The sequence below is a fragment of the Eleutherodactylus coqui genome, chromosome 11, assembly GCF_035609145.1.
Source record: "Eleutherodactylus coqui strain aEleCoq1 chromosome 11, aEleCoq1.hap1, whole genome shotgun sequence".
NCBI lineage: Eukaryota > Metazoa > Chordata > Amphibia > Anura > Eleutherodactylidae > Eleutherodactylus > Eleutherodactylus coqui.
The window spans coordinates 117,259,771-117,285,250 of NC_089847.1; the positions used below are offsets into that span (position 1 = coordinate 117,259,771).

Here is a 25,480-nt window from a genome sequence, read left to right on the forward strand (position 1 = left end):
GTGCTTGAGTGCTTGGTTCAAAGAAGGGCAACTAAATGAATAAACGCCCAATGCACACGGACGGATTTTTGCTGTGTAATTTGAGGCCAGACACCGGCTGCAAATTCCGCAGCAATGTCCGTCCGTAGCATGCAATGTAAAATGATTCTTCCACGCAAATCCCTTTCGATTTCCACTTCCGGAGGAAGAATCTCAGCATGCTTTATTTTTGTGCGAGACACACACTGATGGCTTCCATTGCAGCAATGGAAGCCGTCCATCCCATGGTGATTTCGAAATGTCAATTTCAAAGTCACCGCAGATCCATGTAATTGCCAGTGCGTATGTGCAGCGACATGACAGCCGGCAAATTCGCGGTGCATCCGAGACAGGTATGGGGGGGGGGGGGGGGGGGTCACTGGCCGACATACTGCACCATCTATGCTGCCACTTATTTATATTTTCTGTGGCCAGAATCCGTCCCGGCCGTGTGCATGCACCCGGAGGGGCAACCAAATAACTATGTATAAATACATTAGGGGACAATACAAGGATCTCTCCCATGAACGGTAACAAGAGGACATCCGCAACGTCTAGAGGAACGAAGGTTTCATCACCAACATAGAAGGGGGTTCTTTACTGTAAGAGCAGTGAGACTGTGGAACTCTCTGCCTGAGGACGTGGTGATGGCAAAATCCATAGAGGAGTTTAAGAGGGGATTAGACCTCTTTTTAGAGCGTTATGATATTACAGGATATAGGCATTAGGTGGAAAAAGGCTAAACTAGATGGACATTGTCTTCTTTCAGCCTAAAATACTATGTTACCATGTATGCTACAGCAACTGCAATTCTGCATGAATATATTTTGGGTGGAAAGGCCCCTCCGGATGTCATTGCCAAACTTGCCTGACAAGAAGTGCTGTTGTTGGCTGTAGTGACCATCCAATCAAAGTGATACTCAACACATTTGATAGTTTGTGCAACAGTCAAGATCTCCAAGGAAAACCAGTAAGAATATCAGGGCCATTGTAAAGTTTTATTTTTACACTCGTTTCCGTTTAATGCATTATTTTAGCCGTCTCTGGAAAATAGTGCAGGAAGTGAAGAACCTTAGCCCTTCAATTGATCCAGGCATATTGGAACATGTCGTTGTTCTCCCACAGCGCACACTGAGCGGAGCGATAGTTCTTCTCTACTCGCAGCATCGTAGATAGAAGTGCAGTCCCATTAGGATATTCGGGCCACTCGGGTGGCATGGTCCCTGTGCAAAAGAAAGAGGCTTAAGATACGGTGGAGACATCAGGTCAACGTTGTAGTACTTGATATCCATTTCTTACCTTCTTTGGCAAAGTGTAATAAGTATTTCCTCATCAGTCTCTGGAAGGTGCGGTCATCTTCTGATGTTTCCCCTAAAGCGAAGTCCAGTGTTCCAAAAAATCCTACTGTATCCAGCACGTGGAAGGCAAACCAGCCGTTGTAGGAGTAGAGTTCGTTGATTTTAGTTGGACGGGAAGGAGTGTAGGTGACCTGGTAGCGGTAGACTGGGCTGGTCAGGGTCTCTGAAATGAAAAGCAATAATTAAAACAAAAGTCATCCATGGTAATCTGCAATTTTCAATATTAAAAGGGTACATTCCTAGGTTATGCCATTACACTGATCAGTGGGGGTCTGACCTCTTGTATACCTGACAATGCCAAAAAGTCCTTCCCCTTCCTGTCCCTTGCACAGCAGATAAACTAACAATGTATCCCACAAATCTGTGGGGGCCCTGCAGTCATAATGAAATGCATTACAAGGATTTCCTCAGATTTTCTACCCTCCTGTCCCTTTTAAGGGGTTTTTCTAGGCAAAAACTATTGACCTATCCCGGGAAAGGTCATCAATTATTCAAATGGGATATGCCGCTTGTGATCCCTGGTGATCAGCCGATTACGCAGGCCACTGTCAGTGCAGTAGAGCCAGGGGACAGGAGGGGAAGTGCCTTAGTGGGCTTCACTCCCATGGAAATCAGTAGGAGCTGAAACTGGCTATTATATTTCTGGCACTTCTGTCTCTGACGCCGGAAGTGTAATAGACACTTCAGCTCCCATTGATTCCAATGAGAGTGAAGCCTGCCATGGCAATTCTGCTCCTGTAGCTGATGACTACGTCCAGCACTGACAGTATGCCAGATGATCAGAGGATCCCAAGCGGGTCACCAGTGGGTAGGCCATCAATAGTTATTGTCTGAAAAACCCCTTTAATATAAGCTATAGATTATTATTAAAAAAAAAGAAGAAAACCATAACTTGCCCAATCATTCTGTCTCGGCACCAGTGCCACCCCTCCTTGCTGATCTAGGTTTCAGGTTCAACTAACAGTAAAGTTACAGGCTTCCCCTGTGACTGTGGAGGAGAGTGTTTGGTTGCATCGGTCATGAGGGTTGTCTATGACATTACGGCTGCACAGACTGGTGGCCCAATAATGGTATACAGTGGTCACATGAGTCGTCAGCGCTATCACTACTGCTAATTTGTGTGTGAGATTTCGGCAAACCTTGTACCAGTTTTTTTCAGTAGGTAAACAAGGATCAGAACAATGTGTTCATAGTAAATTGGTAATTCCATGATGTATTTGTAGTGGAGAATAGAGATGAGCGAACCTACTCGTTTCGAGTAATTACTCGATCGAGCACCGCGATTTTCGAGTACTTCCGTACTCGGGTGAAAAGATTCGGGGGGCGGGGGGAGGCGTGGCGGTGCGGGGGGGGGGGAACAGGGGGAACCCTCTCTCTCTCCCTCTCCCCCCCACTCCCCGCTGCAACCCCCCACTCACCCACGGCGCCCCCCGAATCTTTTCGCCCGAGTACGGAAGTACTCGAAAATCTCGGCGCTCGGGCAAAAAAGGGGCGTGGCCGAGTAGGTTCGCTCATCTCTAGTGGAGAAGCTTATGTGGCACATTTGTTTTCTGAGCTATGTTTACAAGACCTAATCACTAAGGTTATGTCGTCAATATACCTGCCGCTAGTTGGGCCCGAATATTACTGGGACATGAAGCCCTGAGGTCTGACACCATAGTCATGTAAGCCTTCTCCACACATCGTTCAGGCTGGGAGCAGAACTCAGAGGTGGGATACAGAGCCAGGGCTTGGGCTGAAAGATTTCCTCCAAATGTGTTCAGAAGTGCTAGAAAAGAGGAAACAGAGGACTATAAGAAGCTTTTACTGCATACTGGAAGATCCATGTGACTTTATACTGTAAATGTCACTTACAATTCACAAACCAATGGTAATCTTCGGCCGACCACTTAGATATATTGGCGTAACGTGGGCTGCAAAGACAAAACAAGACTAGTATAAAGAGTTTGGTAGGTCCACGGGTGAACCTAGCCTCGCTGATGCCTGAGGCGAATTATAGAACGTGCCTCCCTTCCATCCAGGGGTACATCTGCTATGAGGCAAGTTGGGCCTGAGGCAGTGTCCTCTTCCAGGAAACGGGGTTTGGTGTGATGGCCAGATTACATAAAACAGGTACAGTGTCAGTGTGAACTGTGTGTAAGCACCCAGCCAGGCTGAGCTGCATCTGCAGAGACTGGGGACATTAACTTACTTACCAGCTCACTTACCTAATAAATAAACGAATGTCTACAACTTCTTGCTGTATAAAACGTGGGGTAGGCCACAGCTTTATTAATTAAAACAACATTAATAATAACTTTTAACGATCAAGACCTATCCATGCTGTCCGCAGATTAACTTTATCAGTCCGTAAACCGTACTCCGAGGACGTTCGTAAGCCCCGCTCCTTCGGCTTGCAAACCTTCCTCTATTCCCTAACCAGCATGGACAAATTCCGGGCCACACGGGATGTGCCGCATTACTGTGGCTCATTCCGTCCCACCCCACCGACCCTAGATAGAGCTGCCTCTACACCGTCCTGCAAGCCAGATAAAAAAGTATCCAACCCTACGTCATGGAGGTGGACCCCGTCCTCCCTCAATGCCCCTCTCTCCCTATCTTCTAGCTCCCAGTGACGAACCGCCACCCCCCCAATGGACTGAACGAACTGAGACATCTTCATATTAACTAACCTCCTTGCTCTATCTATTGCTTCCAAATTTCTCGCCCCTCTCCAGTGTCTTCGCGCGACTATGTCCGACCAAACGATAATAAATCCTTGAAAGCATTAGCGGAAACGCAAAATGTCCTGCTTCATAATAACCAACAGGTCGCGTGTCTTCATCTTCCCCGGATCGTTCCCCCCAGCGTGAACGACCAAAACCACTCTCCGGGGGTTACGCCTGGATATGACCGTTACGAGTTTCCACATGTCGTGCCACACTAGCCCCCGTACTCCATGCCAGGTTACGGATGTTCTGGTCAGGCCTAAGTCCACTCCCAATGGGCGCACCGCTGCCCTCTTATGTGCCCAATAAACTTAAGAGTGACCCACGATGCACACCTTCCACGGCTCCGTGGCTGAGAAAAACAAAAATGGAAATACAAGGGCAAAAAACCCGAACTAGCACAAACATAACAACAAAAACGCTGAGGAAACAAAAACGCTGAGGAAACACTAACTAACATCCCCCACTATCGGGTCGGGTCTCACGTACGTTTTATATGCTTGGGATTTCCATCTACCCAGTCTTTTTAAACCTTCTTCATTCATACCTCCCGCATCCACCGATGTGGCAGCCCCAATTCTACAGGAGTGAGTCCCGAATTCCGCCGGATCAAAACCTGCTGACCTTAACGCCACTCGTAACACCGCCGAAAATTGAAAACGGGTGAGAGGGAGGCCCGAAAAATGGACCAAAAATTGCTCACCGGAGGTCCTTGTAGCCATGTAATGTACCACCGTATCGACCGGGCACCACTGTGAGCCCAGCCGGCTGATCGTCACCCACTCCCCTCTGCCGTACACATCGGTCTTCGATTTCCTTATCCTAATGCGTAACGACCCGTCGACCACAATTACCTCATTCCAAAGTAGCCCGCCAACCTTAAACTTACTGGCGGGAACAAGCTCTCCAATCCTCAAGGCCGCAAAAAACGCGAGCAAAAAGGCAGACCTAAACAACAAAGTTTCCGAACCGTTCAAACAAGTGTTTTCTAACGTATCTAGCAACTTGCTCAGCACTGGATAGGTGATCGGGCGTCGATCGTCCGCCTGGACCTTCTCTTTCTTCCAACCCTGCACGATCTGGCGAAAAACGAAATCTTTTGTAATATCCTCGAAACCATGCAATTTCAATAAAAATGCTACACCCGCCAGGTGCTTTTTAACTGCATCAACCGACGACCGTTTATTCCGCAATGACGCTAACATATCCAGCGTTGCCGAACGGGCCTTACCCCCGGCAAAAATCAACCATTTTTGCCAAACCGCGTTGGAATTTTTCCACGTCCCAACCGCCACAGATGTCTCGACTAGCTTCAGCAGCTCTGCTCTGCCAGATTCCACAAGAAATGCGGGCAGCATACCCCCTCGGCGTCCGCCTGCGGGTGCCGTTCCGTGAACCGCTCCATCTGCGAACGAGAGAGTGCGTCAGCTGCTAGATTTCTATAACCCGGTACGTGTTTTGCGCGTAGATATATATTTCGTTGCAAACATCGTAACACCACATGTCTCAGAAGCGCCAAGACCGGCGGGGAAGCCGAGGACTGCCTGTTTATAATTTGCACCACCGAAACATTATCGGACCAAAAACACAACTTATGGTCCTGGAGCTCTTCACCCCATAACTCCAAAGCAGCCGCCAATGGGAAAAACTCCAAAAGCGTAATGTTTTTATTCCATTGTTTTTGCATCCAGGATACTGGCCAGGGTTCCCTGCACCAGTGGTTCCGTAAAATTACACCAAAACCGGCCGACCCTGCTGCGTCAGCAAACAAGCAGAGATCGGGTCCTGACCACTCCTCCTTGGGGCACACCACTTGCCCATTGAAAGATTCCAGAAAGATTCTCCAGATATGCAGATCACCACGGATTCCCTGCATGATCCTCACAAAATGGTGGGGCTCCTTTACTCCCACCGTCGCCAGCGATAGCCTTCTGGAAAAACGCGGCCCATGGGTATCACTTTTCAGGCAAAGTTTAACAAACCCATCAGGACCTGGACCTGGTGCAGAGTGGCCTTCTTACAACTCGCAACGTCTTTTACCGTTTGTCGCAGGCGGGCTATTTTATCTGCCGGCAACCTGAATACCATTTCCTCGGTGTCGATCTCGATCCCGAGAAATGTCAGCCTGCTTACAGGTCCCATCGTCTTCTCTTCAGACAATGGGACCCCCGCTTTTTTTATCAGTGTCCGGAACGTGTGCAACAAAAACCCGCACGCGCCCGATGACTCCGTTCCAATGAACAGAAAATCATCAAGATAATGTGTAACAGATGTGATGCCCGTCTCGTACTTGAGCATCCATTCCAGGAAGGAGCTGAACAGCTCAAAGTAATAACATGAAATAGAACAACCCATCGGTAGACACATGTCGAAGAAGAATTGGTTGTCTATTTTGCACCCCAGCAGATGAAAACACTCAGGGTGAATTGGAAGCAGCCGGAAGGCAGACTCGATATCCGCTTTTGCTAACTGAGCCCGCTTACCAGCCGTTCTAACTAGCGCCACTGCCTGGTCAAAAGAAGCGTAAACTACTGACGCTTGCTCCTTTGAAATACCGTCATTTACCGACTCCCCTTTCGGGAAGGATAAATGATGTATCAGGCGAAACTTGCCGGCTTCCTTCTTAGGAACTAGCCCCAATGGGGAGACCTGCAAATTAACAAACGTCGGTTTCTCGAAAGGGCCCACCATGCGACCCGCTGCTACCTCTTTCTGAACTTTTTCTTTTACTAATTCTATGTTGTCCGTTGCTGATTTTAAATTTGGGCACATCGTGGAGGCGGGCTGAAACGTAAACGGGATAACGAAACCGTCGGAAAAACCTTGTCTAAGGATTTTTGCCTCCTCCTTCCTGTGGTACTTGTCGAGCCACTGGAAGAGGTATATGCTTCCCACCGGGGTTCGGTGTTCCACTGACACCGCCCCCGGCGACTGATTATCTCTGCTTCCTAAAACACCGTACCGCGGCATGCTGGCCCCCACAGACAGAACACTCATGTCTGAACTTGCATGTGGAGTAAAACCTGCAATGGCCCTCGTTGTAGAGCCAACAGGAGCCATTTGGTCTTGGTGAGGCCGCAGGTGGCTGTTGACCGCCCCCCACGGCTCCCCCTTGAAAAGTCGTTTTTTTGCGGACGCTGCGCTAAAATAAGTTGTAACCAAACGTCAGTAGCTTTTGATGCCCAACTTATATGACCGATACCCGAAACTCGACGCTGAAAGTCTTCGTCATAGCGCCACCATGCGGCGCCTCCGTGCAATTTATACGCGCTGAATATCGTGTTAAGATACACTAACAGCTCTGGGCCTTTTTTCAGCTGATGCTGACATGTAATATATGCCAGCACCAAAAACGCCTGCAACCAATTGCCAAAAGTCTTGGCGACTTTTGGCTTCTTGTCCGCGCTGCGCTCCGATATTCGCTCCTTATGCACCATCACGTGGTCCGCCGATAGCAAGGACCAAATATCCACATAAACACCTTTGCGAATCTTATCCAGTAACTCCTCTGACACACCGACCCCTAACGGGGCGACACCGCAAAACAATGAGTCAGCATATCTTAACCCTTCTAGAGGGTCCACATCCCCACCGGCTGTTGAGCATCCACCCTCCTGCCCCGCAGGCGGGCCCGAGCCCCCTGGGGATCCACAGGACACTGACAACACATCCTTTTGATCCATCTTGCTCAACAGCGATTTTAACACCAACACCCAATCATTTCTATCTGCCGCCTTAGCGGGATCCATCACATTTTTCCAAGCACTTAGACAATTAGACTCACCGGCATGACCGACCTCCGGCGTTGCTAAGGCCGTGGTCCCTGCCAGTCTTCTTCCCGGGCTCCTGCCCCCGCCGAGCGATGGCTGCCGCGCACTCGCATGCGTAGCCTCTCGCGCCCTCCTTCCATGCTCTGCTCCAAGGTGGCCCAGCTCCGGACGTTCTTGCGACATATCCCGCCTCCTGTGGCGTATACCATCCCTGTTTGCAGGGGGTGATGGCGGAGCCGCTGCCTGGCGGTAGGATTCCAGGTGGTGCCGTTGCCCCGGACCACCAAACCCGTCGCCCTCGTTCTCTCTACTTGCCCTCCTTCTCCCTCTACTTTCCTCCGAAACTAGCCTAGCATGCTCACTATCTCGTTTGCGCTGATATCTCTCTCTCCTAGCTCTCTCCCGCTGTCTCCGTTTTGCTCCCTGACCTTGTCTACTGCTGCTGGCGCGACTGGCGTAACCGTGAGAAGACTCGCCCCCCCCCCCAGACGAGAGGGCCTCCACGAAACATGGGTTAACATAGCAGCGCCTATGCGAGATTGGGCGCGCGCTCTCTTGCTGCTGCGAGGGGAGTTGGCTGCGAGCACCCTGGCTACTGTGCTCGCACTTATGGGGGCTATATGAGCCAACAGGGACTGCGGGTGGAAGTTGGAGGGGTTGCCGGCTGTGACCCTGGGCGGGTGGGGGGTGACCGGCATAGTAAGTGGTCAAGGGGCTCTCTGGTGTGTGGACAGACAAAGGGCTCCTACTCTCCTCTGATATATCCCCTGTATCTCTATTGCCCTGCACGCTCCCTGTCCTACTGCCTACACTACTCTCTGTGCTAGTAGCCGGGCTGAACCTCCCCCCTTACCCCCCCCCCCCCCCGCTGTGCCTGTGCAGCGCGGAACAGAAATTCTACCCCTGGCCACGTACCTCGCCGGCGCGCTACCCCCGCCCCTATCCCCGCTACCTGCCGCTGCTGCTCTTGTGTGCCGCCATCTTGTAAGCGCCTGCGTTCCTGGTGCGCGCCTCCGTGCGCCTCCCGTCTTCCTGGCTGCTCGTTCTCTAGGCTGGGATCAGCTGCCGTGTGCCCTGCCACGCGTTGGTCTCTTGGGCCGGAGCATGCCCGCGATGCTACCGTTTTACCCCTTCTTTTCGGCGGACTGCCGGCTGGCTGTAACCGCTGGTCCACCGCGGGCGCTCTCCCCGCCGTGCGGTTTAAATTTGGCGCCAAAAACCGAGTGGCGCCTCCTGCTCCTTGCAGCGTCTCGTCACCGTGACTGTTCTTACGGCCGCCTCTGTTTGCGGCGGGACTCGGGCTGAGCCGCGCCGGGGGGTTCTTTCTTCTCTTCGGGCGGCCTCGCCCGGCATCCCCCTCTTGTGTCGCTCCCTCTCCAGCTTCCGGTTCCCTTGCTGGTGGCTCGAGTGACCTCCCCGACTCCAATCCCGACCTGCAGCTGGCGATCAGTTCCTCAAGCCACTCGGCGCCAACCCGCTGGATTGCTTCCTGGATCTGTAACCGTAGGTCTTCCATCCTCCGTCTTGGGGCTTCTTGCTTCCACGGACTCCTCCGGTGTTCTCTCGCTCTTCTTGCTTGCTCTCGCGACTAGAAGCGAACTTTCACCTTTTCTTCGCTGTCCTGTTCTTTTGCTGTTGTCGCTCACTTTCGTGTCTTCTATTGCTTTCTTTCTTTCTGCTGCTCCTCTGCTGCTTGTCTTCTCGGCTCCTATCTTCCTTCTTCTCCTCGTGTCTCTCGTCTCTGGTCTTCTTCTGCTCCCCTCCCTCTTCGCTTCCTGTCCTAGCTCCACCCCCTCTATGCTCGCTTTTCTTAACCCCTCCTATGCCTGTCCCCAGTCACATGCCGTTTTCTTAACTCAGTTCACGGCATACGAGCATCAAGCATATCATGTGGGTTGCAATATCAGACTGGGGCTGTTTGAAGGCTCCTGGTAAAAGTACAATATACTGCAGTACAGAAGTATTGTAGTATAACATGCAAGCAATCAGAAGATCGCAAGTTCAAGTTCCCTATGAGGGAAAAAATGTCAAAACAAATTTAACACAGTTTTTATAAGGATTAAAAAAAACCTTTTGCCATTATAAGTAGAACAAAAAAAATCAAAGCAAGAAAAAAAAAGTTGGTCTTGTTGTATCTGTAAAAGTCTGAACTTATATTATATTATCTGTATTGCACAATAAATGTCATAAGAAATGCACAATTTCATAATTGCATTTTTTTAACACCCTTTTGCCCCAAAATGCATAGGAATAGGGAATGATGAAAAAGTTGTATGTACCCCCAAATGGTACCAATATCGAACTACAGCTCGCTCTGTAAACAACGAGCCCTCAAACAGCCCCATCTGTGGAAAACTTAAAGTTATAAGTCGAAGAATATGGGGACAAAAAGCATTTTTTAATTAAAGTGTTTTCTTTTAATTCTTAGAAGTAGCAAAAACATAAAACTATATAAAATTGGTGTCACTCTAACTGTAGGTGGCGCTGCAGAGGTATTGTTCCATCTCCCTTATTTGCATATTACCTAGAGGAGAATGCATGGCCTTATAAGTCTCCTCACTCAGCTTCTAGGTGCTCTCCCCAAGATGGTGAAACGCTGAGTGAGAAGCCCGCCATCCAGTGGTGAAGTCTGTCAGTGTAACCGCTCTGCAGCAGTGCCAACGTCATTAGCGGTGACATCGGCACTCGTGCAGTCCCTTAGACGGCTGTCTTCCAGGAGTGTTACACCGCCTCCTCCGTGAAGCTGCAGGGTGCCGCCTGAGGCCGGAGCTTTACCTTGCCTCATGATAGGAACATTCCTTAGTAGGTCTAAAGGATGTAAGATCTTAAAAGGGCTTTTGCTCCATATTTAAATCATAGCCTTACTGTAATTCAGAGCTACATTCCCAGTTGCTCTTGTATATGAAAACTGTCAACAAGTTTGACAACAGCCAGATCCTTAGTTGAGCTTCTATAATGCTGAAGGGCTGTTAATTCTTCCTATATCAGATGACACTTCTCAGTATGCAGATCATGACAACAAGCTCAGCACTTATGGAGACAGCAAGGAACGCTGGGAGATATCAGAGCCAAAGCGTGCAGAATTGTGAATACAGCTCTGGAGCAGAATACAGTATAAGTTGTAGGGAAAGAAATATGAGAGATTTAGCTATAAGACCTGTGATTTTGTTTTTAATGGTGGCCAACTTTTAGCTGGAGTGTCAGAGCTTTATTATACGGCCGGTATTAGAGATTATATAATAGGTTTCTTACGCCACATCTGTTTCTTGAAGGGTGGTACCAATCACATACGGCACATCACTGTAACCTGGTGTTTTCTGTTTCCATACATCCAGTGGAGGAGCAGGCACCACGTATCCATCCACCACAGCCAATGGACCGACAAATTTTCCTTTTTGCGGTAGGTCACATAAGTCGTCTGCAGCCCAGTTTGGGTATTCAGTCCACGGGGCAGACTAAGAACGAAAGGGACCAATGATCCAAAGTGTGAGGTTAATGAAGAATGCTAATGAGCCCTGTGTGGGATGTACTTACTACAAGACATATACAAATGGGGGACACTGGGGCCGAGTATCTGTTCCACTTTACAGGAATTCTTTGGGGCAAGATTTCAACAAGGTATCCTGTGTCTATTAAACCCAATTATTCTCAGTCTTGGACCAGATTCAGATGACCGTATGCAACTCAGGCGCAACTTTCAGCGGACAGCATGCTGACACCTGTCCATATGCTGTCCATTTGCACAGAGCCCGCACAATGCATGTTCTATTCTTGTCCATAAAAATGGACAATAATAGGGTAAGCAATGTTTTTTTTTCTTCTTTACACGGACCATCAGTCCATGTGGGGTTGGGGTGGGGGGAGAAATTGGGCATTTAAATAGCCTCATAAGCAAGTATGGGGTTGTATGCTGCCCATGAAATGCACAGTTGACATCCCCAATATACGCTGGTGTAAATTGGCCCTAAGAGCTTATTTACAAAGCAATGGCATTTTGGTATCTGAGAAATCGTACACCAAAATATCAGCACAGGGACATAGTTCTTGCCACAACCTCACACATTGCATAGCTTACTCTTGTCCTTGAAGGTGGATGAGAATAGGACCCAGGCAAAAATTTTCCTGTATGAATAGGCTCATTAGCTATTATGGGTCCACGTGTCCTCCATGGAATATGTGTACAGCACATGGGCATTATTAACAGCCGCATGACTAAGTCTTAAGCTGCTTGATCCAAAGGAAGGCAAAATATACCATCTGGGCACTTCTAATAAGCTGCACCTAACCCGAGGCGGCACAAGCGTTCCTGATACCAAAATGATGGTGCGATGATTCTGATATTACTTTGGACACAATTATCTCTTGTGGTGCTTTCTAGAGTTCTACTGCTATTGCTCCGTAGAACCCTTTCCTATATTGTTGATGGCAGCACCTTATTGATCATTCCTGCTACTTTAAAAATTCTACTTTTTCACCAAACACCTGATGAAAGGAGTAGAACCTCCTCTGAACAGCGTTAGGTAAAAAAAAAAAATTACTTCAACTATTTTGGGTGCTCCAGTCATTCCCTTCTAGGAGAGGCAGCGCCCAAAGGTGATCGTATTACTTTTGGAATCACCTACTGTAGGTGTGGCTTACAAATACTGATACAAAATAAGGATTAAAATAGTGCGATTATGAAAATGTATTAAAAAATATGTGCGGTAATACGGTATGTATATATAGTGGTCCAGAGGGTCCTCCAGAATAGTCACACAATCATTGTCCTGTCACACCTGCCTATGTGCTCCAAGTAGGCATAGGACGTGCCGTACATCAGAGAAACCTGTTTTCCCCCTTCTTCCTAAACCAAAAGCTCGGCAACAGTCGGCTGCTTATTGGCTGTATTGCATGCCTCCACTGATTGGTAGAGGAGTGGGAGTTAGAGCCCATATAATGAGCCTCTATACTGAGGAGGAGGAGAGAAAGCACGGGAACAGGACAGGAAATGAAAGAGGAGTTAGAGGCCAGTCTGCGAGCAGAATCTGTTTAGTAGGTCGTCGGAGGAGGACATGTGGGGAGGAGGTCCACAGAGTGAGCAGCATCAATGCGTGTTTGGTCCAGCAGGGAAGCTAGGATTTATCAGCTCTCTAGCTGACAGTAGTGAGGAGAAAGATTGGGGACCCAATCCACTTAAAACAGGGAGTTGCACTAAAACAAACCCAGTGAAGTTAAACCAGGGACAGCCAACAGGTTCACCAAAATCTCAATCTTTACTACCTCACTACTTTTCCAGTACAACGTGTTGTATACAATGTTCTGTTCATCTAATGCTTCAGTAAACCGTGCACTTTCCATTTACTACTAAAAGCTACCAGGACTTGTGTCAAGTTATTACATTACATTATATACATTTGACCGTTACAGTTCTGTGTGAAGTACTGGCATTATGTGAAAAACCACCGTTTATTATCAAGACTGTATAATTTGTTTGTGCCACTGAATTATAGAATGGTACAGTTGGAAGGGACCTCCAGGGTCATCAGGTCCAACCCCCTGCTCAGTGCAGGATCACTAATCATCACAGACAGATATTTGTCCAGCCTTTGTTTGATCACTTCCATTGAAGGAGAACTCACCACCTCCCATGGTAACATGTTCCACTCATTGACCAGCCTCACTGTCAGAAAGTTTTTTCTCATATCTAATTTGTGTCTCCTCCCTTTCAGTTTCCTCCTCTTGCTTCTGGTCATTCCTTGTGCAAATGAGAATAGGACTGATCCCTCTGCACTGTGACAGCCCCTCAGATATTTGTTGACAGCTATTAAGTCTCCTCTCAGCCTTATTTTTTGTAAGCTAAACATTCTCAGATCCTTTAACCATTCCTCATAGGACATGATTTTCAGACTGCGCACCAACTTGGTAACTCTTCTCTGAACTTGCTCCAGTGTGTTGATGTCTTTTTTAAAGTGGGGTGCCCAGAACTGGACACAGTATTCCAGATGAGGTCTGACCAAGGAAGAGTAGAGGGGAATAATGACCTCATGGAATTTAGACTCTATGCTTCTCTTAACACATCCCGGAATTGTGTTTGCCTTTTTGGCTGCTGCATCACATTGTTGACTCATGTTCAGTCTATGATCTATTAGTATACCCAAGTCTTTTTCACATTTGCTGCTGCTTAGCCTAATTCCTCCCATTCTGTATGTGGTTTATTCATTTTTCTTGCCCAGATGTAGGACTTTGCATTTCTCATTGTTAAATACCATTCTGTTAGTTGCCGCCCACTGTTCAAGCTTTTCTAGATCTTTTTGATTACTCTCTCCTCTAGTGTTAGCTTTCCCTCCTAGCTTTGTGTCGTTGGCAAATTTTATCAATTTCCCATCAAATCCCTCCTCTAGATCATTTATAAAAATGTTGAACAACACTGGCCCCAGGACAGAGCCTTGTGGTACCCCACTTGATACATTCTTCCACTTGGATGTGCAGCCATTTAGGACCACTCTTTGTATGATCACTCAGCCAGTTGTAAATCCACATAACAGTTGCCTTGTCAATCTCATATTTGGTCATTTTTTTCAATAAGTATGGTATGAGATACTTTGTCAAATGCTTTACTAAAGTTAAGATATACTATATCCAACGCATTTCCCGGATCAACCCAGTCGGTGATTCTATCATAGAAGGAAATTAGATTAGTCTGGCATGACTTGTTTGTTACAAACCCATGCTGACTCTGGTTAATTACTCCATTCTTATCCAAGTATTTGCATACATGCTGTTTAATAATTTGTTCAAAGATCTTTCCTGGTATAGAAGTCAGGCTCACTGGCCTGTAGTTTCCTGGATCCACCTCCTCCTCTTTTTTGAAGATAGGGGCAACATTTGCCCTTTTCCAATCTTCTGAAACTTCTTCTGTTCTCCAGGAATTTTTAAAGATTATGGCGAGTGGTTCAGCAATTACCTCCGCTGCTTCCTTTAGTACCCTAGGATGTAATTCATCTGGACCTTCAGACTTGAATTCATTTAAGTTTACTATGTGTTCCCTCACCATTTCGCTGCTTATAGATAGTCTGCATTCTTTTATCCACTGTGCGCGACCGAGCATGCACCTTGCCACCATTGTTAGGAGAGACTACAAAGCCACATCCATCTTACAGTCATCATGGTCTCCCCATCTTTGACGTGTCTGGCTCGGGCACTGCATATACTCAAAGCCAACAAGAAGAGATACGTCTCCTAGAACATAGTCTTACCTGAAGGATTTGACGTATATTCAGATTCCACAAGCACTGAGCATCCCGGCAGCCTGTGCGGTCCAGGAATACGAGGTTGACCTGTTCTGTTTCCGCCATAGTGGCTTTATATACAGATGATCCACTCATGTCTATGCCGCGGTGAAAAAGACCTTTGGCCAAAGGTGACACCATCAATGTCCATACTGAGGTGCCTCCTGCAAAAACAAAAATCAAGTGAGAGGAAATCCTCTCCTCCTGTCATCTAAAATAGAAGAGTACTGGAAATATAATAAGCAGAAAACAATAAAACTTGAATGTCAGAACGTCAACAAATCAACTGGCTGGGCTTCAGAAAGTCAGCGGAGCAGAAGATAATGTTCTCCACTGACAACCTGAGATAAAGGAATACCTGCATCCACCCGCTCATCTGAACCTTGCCTCTAAATACTCCAAGTATTGGAGACCATGATATTTGGCATGGAGGTGATGCTCTCAGATCTCCAGGGCTAAGTGGTTCTTCTGGAAGAACTACTCTGAGCACTAGAGCATGGCAGATGGATACCCAGACAGGACTTTATGGTGACGTGTGGGTCACTTGGGTGGCATTGCACTTCTATAGCTATAGATTGGAAGGATGCAGTAATGACTATAGGCTGATGATATTGCATCCTAGGAGAGGTAGATTAGCGATTGGTCTCACCTGAGCTCTGCCCATAGATGGTCACTTTGTTTGGATTTCCACCAAAAGACTTGATGTTCTTCTGTACCCATTTTAGTGCAGCAATCTGATCCATGAATCCATAATTACCTGGAGGACAGTAATAGGTGTAGAAAGGTCATCACAGAGCAAAGAAATAAAAGTAATTCCACCTAATATCGAACAAATGTCTCGAGCACGGTCATTAGTGGTGGTTGGGTTTAGAAAACTATATTTTAGAATAACTTATTAGGAAATTCTCAGTTGATATACTGCAGCTCAGGAGCTTCAGGATCCTTCTCTCTTTGCCGGAGTAGGAAGACTACATAGACCTTATCTTACCCTGGAGGACCCAGCACATCTGTACATTAGAGCAGATCCACACGGGCAAGTTCAAGTCACGCCCAACATTCCCAGGAGCAATTCACATTGCATAGCACATGAACACCCAGTCGTTGTCCTGTGCGGGAGACCGCACATCTGCATGTTCTAGTGCGAGACTCGTTGGAAGATAGAGCACGCTGCGATTGTTTCAGCTTGCAGCATCGCTGCGAGAGAAAAAATGCACATATAATAGACCCATTGAAAAGAATGCATTCTATTATTGTCTTGCAACGCAGAAAACTCACGCAATTTTATCGCCCATGTAAATGAGCCCCAACATAGCCCATGGAGGGTACGGTGTAATATTTCATTTTTCCTGGAGTGGCGCTGCAGGGAAATAAAACACTTGCTGCCCAACTCCCTAACACATTATAGCTCATTGTTGAATGTTCCAGCAGCTGGACACCCAGTTATCAGCTTATTGGGGAAAAAAACCCTATGCAGTGCCAATGTCACCGAGTCACGTAGCATTGACCAGCTCATTTCAATAACTTAGCCTGTCCCCTTCGCTGTCTTTGTAATTGACCGTGACATAGAAGAGGACCGACTTAGGGTCCTTTTAGACGAGCCAATTATCGTTTGAACGAGCGACATTTAAACCGAACAATACGTGAATGAGCCAATGATGATTTTTGTGCCTGCATACAATGAACAATGAACGAAAAGTGAATGATTAATCATTCACGTTCACAAACTGTTCCATCTCATAAAAGCACCTTCAGTCATTGGGATCAGCCAGCCGCAGTGATGACCTGAGATTGGAACCAGGCAAGAAGTGGAGGCGCCACCAGAACTGGACCCAAACATGGAATGGGTACGTTTTTTCCTTTCCTGGATAACTCCTATAAAGTCTACTGACCAGGGTGGTTTGAGGGAAAAAGTTGCTCAAAGGAAACAACTCTGAAGCAAATACCTCCACCAAAATCGGTTTGTTTTCATGCAAACTTGCAACTAATGCTAGAAAGTGTTTTATACATTTAGAAATGTGCCTGAGGCCCTATGAGCAATGACAGGACCAGCCGGGTACGCTGACGCTCCAGCAGCTGATTAGCTTAATTACATGTTTGTATGCTTGTTGTTCATTTACTAAGACTGTAACGATATTGGGAATACAACTTCCATGTTCTACTAAACTTTACACATCTAGAGTTGTAGCATTATGATTTTTATTTATTTTTGCGCACTTTGCAGTATGGCGGTGAATAACATGTTATTAAATACTCTGGCAAAAGGATATACGATGTTATGTTTAGTGCATGTTCTGAGGGGGCAGAGCATGGTACAAAGACCACCCAAGAGAGAATCCCTGCATCATGCTCCGCCCCTCACTACCTGCACAAGGTATAACACCGCATCAGTTTCACCCAGTGATCCTTTATTCAATGGAGCCAACTATGGTAGGTTACCTGGAAACATGCATTTAAATAGTAAAATTGACATTCTGAAAATGGACTATTCTCAAAGAGGTTAGGTGGGTACTGTAGTTACCGGAAGTATTGGTGGGGGATCCTTCTCTCAGCAGCTGCAAAGCCATGAATCCGAATGCATTTAGACGGTAGTTGAAGCTAACATGGACCATCTGACTGTGGCTTGTTAGTTCCTCTGTAGGACAATACCCAGGCACTGATCCACTACCGACGAGAAGATATCCACCATGAATCCAGACCATAACCGGTAAGTTTGCATAGTGATCCAGTGAGGGTGTCCATACATTGACATAGAGGCAATCTTCTGATCCCATCAATTGACCTGTTGCACTCAGAGGCCTCACTTGGGCACACATGGATTTGAACTCGGTAGCATCCAGAATGTCATTCCAGCAGGTAGGTTCCTGTGGGGGTCTCCACCGTAATGATCCATTGGGTGGACGTGCATATGGAATCCCTCTAAAGTTGTAAGTCTCATCACAGTGCTGGCCGCGTACTTTGCCATATGATGTAGTCACATCTACCGAGGTGCATGGTGAATTTCCAGATCGATACGCCAAACTGGCCGCCACCAAGCACGGTATCATGATACCCCCAAACATGGCTGCCATAGTCTTGAAAACTGGAGAGTTGCAAGAAAGGTCTGGTATATCAAGGTCCTTGTCTAGAGATGTGTCCTCCTCCTCTTCATCATCTGAGTGGACCAAATGTTTATATTCAGATTGGGTTTCCATCTCTCCCTGCGTGTTCACACGTCTGCCAATCATGAAGACATAGGTTAAACAGAGGAGATAGAGACAAGACTCAGTCTTGTCTTCAGGGTCAAAATAAATTTCTAAGCAAGAACGATGGCAGCACCTTCTTTATCATCCAGTTATTAGCATTACATGGCGTATGGGAGTATCCTTTAGGCTTTATTCCCATGAGTGTACATCGGCCGGCGTTTTTCAAGGTTGGCCGATATACGCTATCATCTGGGGGGTAGAGGCTCTGAACGGGCACACAAATCTAACGTTTGTGCACCTGTTCACATGGCATTGGCCCTGGCGCATATATGCCAAGGTCACCATGCTATCGCCCCTTTCCTCTCCCTCCCCCTTGCAGGCTCACCTCTGCCCTCCTCCCGGCTCGTTCTTTGCAATGGGAAGGGGCGGGATGGGGGTGGAGCTAAGCGCCACCCCATCCCGCCGCTTCCCATTGATGGCTATGGACAAGGGTGGGGAGAGGGTGGGAGCTTAGCATGGCCCCCCGTCCCCTCCCATTGCAAAGAACGATTGGGGAAGAGAGTAGAGGCGAGCCTGCGAGGGGGAGCAGAGCAGGGAACACATAGCTAACTTAAATGAATTCAAGTCTCAAGGTCCATATGAATTACATCCTAGGATACTAAAGGAAGCATCAGAGGTAATTGCTGAACCACCCACCATAATCTTTGAAAATTCCTGGAGAACAGGAGAAGTCTCAGAAGATTGGAAAAGGGCAATGTTTGTCCCTATCTTCAAAAAAGGAAAGAAGCCGGATTCAGGAAACTATAGGCATGTGAGTCTGACTTCTATACCAGGCAAAAATCTTTGAACAAATTATTAAATAGCATGTATGCAAGTACTTGGATAAAAATGGAGTAATTAACCAGAGCCAGCATAGATTTTTAACAAACAAGTCATGCCAGACTAATCTAATTTCCTTCTATGACAGAATCACCGACTGGGTTAATCAGGGAAATGCGGTGGATATAGTATATCTTGACTTTAGTAAAGCATTTGACAAAGTATCTCATACTATACTTATTGAAAAAATGACCAAATATGGGATTGACAAGGCAACTGTTACCACGGGAGGTGGTGAGTTATTCTTCAATGGAGGTGCTCAAACAAAGGCTGGAGAAATATCTTGCTGGGATGATATGTTGACCCTGATGACCCTGCACGTCCCTTCCAAATCTACCATGCTATGATTCTAGCCACCCTAACAAATCCCCCATATCACCTGCTTACCCTCGCTACCCTACTACTCCTAGCCACGGGGGACATATCCCCCAACCCTGGCCCACCCCATGCTTCTCTCTATCAAAATGCCCACCTAAATCATACCAAACCACCCTACTAGCCCATCAACGCGCCCCACTCCGGCCTCGTTCAAATGCGACTTATGGAACACTCTCAATCCGCGTGCAACAAACTCCCAACTATCCACGACCTCTTCACGACCAAACACCTTAACCTGCTCACTCTCGCCAAAACATGATTATAGCAGTCCAATTCCACCTCTCCTGCTACATTAGCCTTTGATGGCCTGCAGTTCTCCCACACCACCAGATCAGACGACAGGTGTGGTGCAGGACTAGGCGTCCTAGTCTCGCCAAACTGTACCTTCCAGGTCATTCCCCCGCTTACCTCACTCACCTTGCAGGCATTTGAAGTCCACACTCTACGACTGTCCCGCCCACTGACCCTGCATGTTGAAGTTATCTACCGCCCCCCAGGTCCCACCCACCTGTTCCTAGACCACTTTGCTGCCTGACTCCCCCACTTCCTATCCTGTGAAATCCCAACCCTCATCCTTGGCGATTTCAATATCCCTACTAATAACCCCAGCTCCTTATCTACCTCCCAGCCTTTAACGCTCTCCTCCTCCCTCAGTCTAACACAGCTCTCAGACTCCCACACTCACAGAGACGGCAACACTCTTGATTTAATTTTCCTCTGCCTCCCACTTTACTAACTCTCCCTTTCCACTCTCGGACCACAACCTCCTCTCTCTCTCCATCAGGCACCCTAGCACCTCCCCAGACCCTCCTATCTATTGCACCTCTAGGAACCTCCAGACCGTCTGCACCCATCATTTCGCCGAGACCATCCAGTCCTCCCTGTCCCCTATCTCTCTCCTGCCTTAATCTGGCTGCTGAACACTGCCACACCACCCTCCGTCATGCCCTGGAAGAAGTGGCACCTTCCATGACCTGAGCCATCCAGCGCAGACCATGGTAGCCGTGGCTCACGTCCCAAACGTGCTTCATCCGGCTGTGCTCTAGGTGCGCTAAATGGCTGTGGAGGAAATCAAAGTAGTCCGCAGATTTTCTCACTTCAAATTCATGCTTAAAACTTATAACCTTGCCCTCCACCACATCAAACAAGTTTATTTCACCTCCCTTTTCTCCTCCCTATCCCACAACCCCAAACGACTTTTCGACACCTTCCAATCCCTCAGCCTCAAAGAACAGGCCCCTATGACGGATCTCAGTGTTGGAGAACTAGCTGCCTATTTCAAAGAAAAAAACAACAACATCCAAAACGAAATCTTTGAAAACTGCACGGCTAGCCCCAATCCTGATCTCTCCAGTGCTGCATCCATCACCCAATCACTCTCTCATTAAAATCAACAAAAGAGGAAGAAGTTTCCGGACTGCTTTCCACCGCTTGCCCGACCACCTGCGCTTGCGACTCTCTTACCTGTCACCTCCTTCAGTCCCTTTCCCCGGATGTCATTACCCACCTCACCACCATCTTTAACCTCTCCCCGGCTTCTGGTATTTTCCCCTCCTCATTGAAACACTCCATCATATCTCCTCTGCCAAAGAAACCGACCCTGGACTCAAAAGACTCTGCCAACTACCGACCCATCTGAAACCTCCCCTTCATCTCCAAATTATTAGAATGCCTAGTCTATTCCCACCACACACGCTTTCTCTGTGACAACTCTCTCCTCGACCCATTCCAGTTCGGTTTCCACCCCATACACTTGACTGAAACTGCCCTCATAAAAGTATCAAATGACCTGATGATGGCAAAGTCAAAAGACGAATACTCCCTACTAATCCTTCTTTGACCTCTCCGCTACATTTGACATGGTTGACCATGATCTCCTTCTCACTATGCTTCTCTCTATCGGCCTAAAGAAAACTGCTCTTTCCTGGTTCTGCTCTTACCTCTCTAACCGCTCTATTAGCATCTCCTTTGCTAGCTCTATCTTCTCTCCACTTCCTCTCACTGTCGGGGTCCCCCAGGGCTAAGTCCTTCTCTATCTACACAGCACCAATTGGACAAACCATCCTCAAAATCGGCCTCCAATAACATTTCTATGCTGATGACACCCAGCTATACACCTTTTCTTGTGACATCTCTGCACCCTTCCTCAAAAACATCTCCGACTGTCTGTCTGCTGTTTCTAACACAATGTCCTCTCTTTTTCTTAAACTTAACCTCTCAAAAACTGACCTCTTTGTCTTTCCGCCCTCAACTAGTCTACCTCCCCCCAACATCTTACACTGGACTCTGACCTTTCCTTTACTCCCACATCCAATCTGTGGCCCAAACATGCCACCTGCACCTTAGAAATATAGCTAAAATCCGTCCATTCCTCATAACGGACACGTTAAAGGCACTCGTTGTTGCCCTTATTCAGTCTCGACTCGACTACTGCAACTCACTGTTCATCGGCCTCCCCCGCACCAGACTCTCCGCTTTCCAGTCCATACTAAATGCGTCAGCTAGGCTAATTTTTCTATCCAGCCGTTTCTTAGATACCTCTGCACTAAGCCAGTCACTGCATTGGCTGCCCATCCATTGCAGAACGAAATTTAAACTCCTCACCCACAAAGCTCTCTATGGCACCGCACCACCGTACATCGCTTCCCTCCTGTCCGTACACCACCCAGCCCACACACTCCGTTCCGCTAACACACTCAGACAAAACACCCCTCTAATATGAACCTCACATGCTTACCTCTAGGACTTCACCAGAGTTGCACCGATCCTCTGGAACGCACTACCCAAAAGCATCTGGACAATCCCAGATGCAAGAAATTTCAGAAGCGTCCTAAAAATGCACCTCTTCAGGGAGGCATACCAAATGTCCTGACCTAGTGCCCCTACCCCTTCCCACACCTTCCACCCTGCCTATCACATATGACCTCTACCCCTGTACCTCCTTATTTCCCCCATCCCATTTGCTGCCTAATAACGGATTTCCAAATGTAATTCCCATACTGCTTGTGCTTCCCCGTACCTCATCTCACCCCTTCCCTCCCCTGTACATCCTGTATCACACCCACCCCTTTCTTTCAAACTGATTGTATATAACATGTAATCTGTTGTATTTATCTGTGTTCTCCCTGAAAACGCTGTGGAATGAGTTGGCGCTACACAAATAAAGATTATTATTTATTGATATCTCTTTGATTTTTATCCACGGTTCAGTTCCAGGAATCCTTTTATCTCTTGCTTTGCTTATTTCAGCAGCCCAGACTTTGTTCTCTTGTTCCCTCTCTCTTTGGTAATATATGTGCATATTTGGATTATCCCAATGCACATGTAAGGGGGGAGATGGACGTCTCGCTTGATCAAAGCAGCTTAAAGACGCGATTCCACACGTTAAAAATTATTGCCCACTTCTGAGGAACTCTGCTGCTGTCTCTACCTGTAAGAAGGTTGTTATAAGGGAATTAGTCCATGCGGAAGTTCCTGCATCGCAATGTTACCCCTATTGGACTTGAATTCTACACCTGTTAAAATCTGCGCTTCTTTACTTCTGCAGTAGAATTTAATCTTGTGCTTTTGAAGAGCTGTGGAATTAAAGGGGTTGTCCCGCGAAAGCAAGTGGGGGTATACACTTCTGTATGGCCATATTAATGCACTTTGTAATGTACATTGTGCATTAAATATGAGCCATACAGAAGTTATTCACTTACCTGTTCCGTTGCTGGCGTCTTCGTCTCCATGGTGCCGTCTAATCTTCAGCGTCTAATCGCCCGATTAGACGCGCTTGCGCAGTCCGGTCTTCTCCCTTCTGAATGGGGCCGCTCGTGCCAGAGAGCGGCTCCTCGTAGCTCCGCCCCGTCACGTGTGCCGATTCCAGCCAATCAGGAGGCTGGAATCGGCAATGGACCGCACAGAAGACCTGCGGTCCACCGAGGGTGAAGATCCCGGTGGCCATCTTCACCAGGTACGTAAGAAGTCACCGGAGCGTGGGGATTCAGGTAAGCACTGTCCGGTTTTTATTTTTAACCCCTGCATCGGGTTTGTCTCGCGCCGAACGGGGGGGCTATTGAAAAAAAAAAAAACCCGTTTCGGCGCGGGACAACCCCTTTAAGGAGGTCTTGCAGAATTGTTGCAGATTTCTAACATACAGGAGATATAATTCTGCAATAAAAAAAAATGCAAGAAATTCCGCAAGACATTCCGCAGTTAAAAATGCACACAAAAAAATCTGCATCTGCGCTGCATCCTGCGGACAATTCCGTCCCCTGTTAAGGGTCCATAAAGCAATCAGTAACTCTACAGACTGTTTTGTGTGTCCTATGCCAAACATCTATGGACACAAGGAAATTTTTGTGCCATCTCACCGCTGTGCTTTGGGGAACCCTTGATCAGGTAGTCTAATGAGTAAGACATTGTATATACCTAGAGATAAGCCATATGTAGTGAAAGCAGTAGAAACCCAGCCAACGAGGAGATGAGTCAAATTGGGAAACAAAGGTAATAAAGGAAATAAACAAAATGGTAGGCATGAAAAAAAGCAAAACAAAATCAGCAAGAATTACTTACTGTCCCCGTGTGCTGGGGTTCACAGCGAGAAAAACCCCACTTGTGCCACAGCTCTGCACAGAAGCTGCTGGCATCAGATTGCGGATGTGGATGGGCTCAGGCAGTCAACTGGTTTAACCACTTTTCGACCAATGTATGTTCTTGATCTACTTTTTAACCACTTAAAGACATGGTCTATCGTGGCTCTTTTCAAAAGCCATAACTTTTTAAATTTTTTTTCATCGACATGGCCGTATGAGGGCTTGTTTTTTTTGCGTAGCAAACTGTATTTTCTATTGGTACCATTTTGGGTACATATAGACTTTTTTTTTGGGAGGGGGGGGGGGGGCAGGGAGAGAAAACAGATCAATTTTTTTTACACAGAGTTATTCATGCAGGCTAATTTGACACTGGAGAGCGAGATATGGGCTGTGAATCCCGCCTCCTTATTACGCTTGCCACCCAAGTGAATTCTCCGAGGATGCGAGGTGTTTTCATGTCAAAACAGCCTCACATCACTTTGGGGAAGAAGCAATCCTCCTGCCGCGCCTGTCAGGGAATGGCGGGATGCCTTTTTTTCTGCGGACTGGTACGATTATGATGATGCCAAATTTTTTTTGTTTTGTTTTACCACTTTTTGCACAATGAAAATTTTGTCTCCCAAAAGTCCAACCTCACGTCCTTGTCGTGGGAGACGGGCAACAGTCAAGTGAGGGACTGTCTCACAGCACGAAGTACGGTGGCCGCTACAGTAGCAGTGAAGGCCTGTCAGGAACTTCGAATATGGCTGGCTAGCGAGGCTCTGGTGAAGGCCAGGCAGCAGCGGTTCCTTCCTTGCTGAAGGCGGATACACCTCCTAGTCGAGGCACACGGCAACAGCATGCAACAGTGAAGGGCCTAGTACCAATACACTTGTGTAATGGGCCTCATTACTGCACTTCCCATCGCCCCCTGTCCCAAGGCGATGAGGTATCCAGGGACTCCCAATCAAAAACAATGGCTAGCACTTCAAGCACCAGGGTTAGAACCCCTGACAACCCGAGTTCTCATTGCCAACCAGCCCCTCCCAGTGCACACATGAAGTAAAGAGCCAAAAGCCCAATTCGGGACGGCCTTTTATGGATGAAGGTTGATCACCGGGTCCCAAAAACTGACCTGTTTTTAGTCACCCGCTTTGCCACATAGAATGTCCTTACTCTGAATGGCACTGGCTTCCAGGTGGCACTCATCAACGAACTGGCTAGATATAACATCACTGTAGCCAGCATCACCGAAGCTCGTCTACTGCATCCTGACCAGCGTGAGGTTAATGGCGCCAGTATATTACACTTCGGTGGCTTGGACCACACCCAGGGAGTGGCACTGATCCTTCGCTCTCCCATA

The 25,480-nt window shown here is 47.5% G+C and overlaps 1 protein-coding gene across 1 annotated transcript; it reads right to left on the reverse strand.

Annotated features, from left to right (window-relative positions):
- Positions 1 to 1,003: 1,003 nt before the first annotated feature.
- LOC136582370 (para-nitrobenzyl esterase-like) lies at positions 1,004 to 24,214 on the reverse strand. The gene is made up of 9 exons (XM_066583365.1): positions 24,119 to 24,214; positions 17,641 to 18,335; positions 15,772 to 15,879; positions 15,090 to 15,286; positions 11,107 to 11,309; positions 3,231 to 3,289; positions 2,977 to 3,144; positions 1,318 to 1,539; positions 1,004 to 1,241 (listed from the first exon to the last, which is right to left on the reverse strand). Exons 1-9 carry the CDS (start codon positions 24,190 to 24,192, stop codon positions 1,099 to 1,101), a joined length of 1,869 nt encoding a protein of 622 aa, XP_066439462.1. The 5' UTR covers positions 24,193 to 24,214; the 3' UTR covers positions 1,004 to 1,098.
- Positions 24,215 to 25,480: the final 1,266 nt, after the last annotated feature.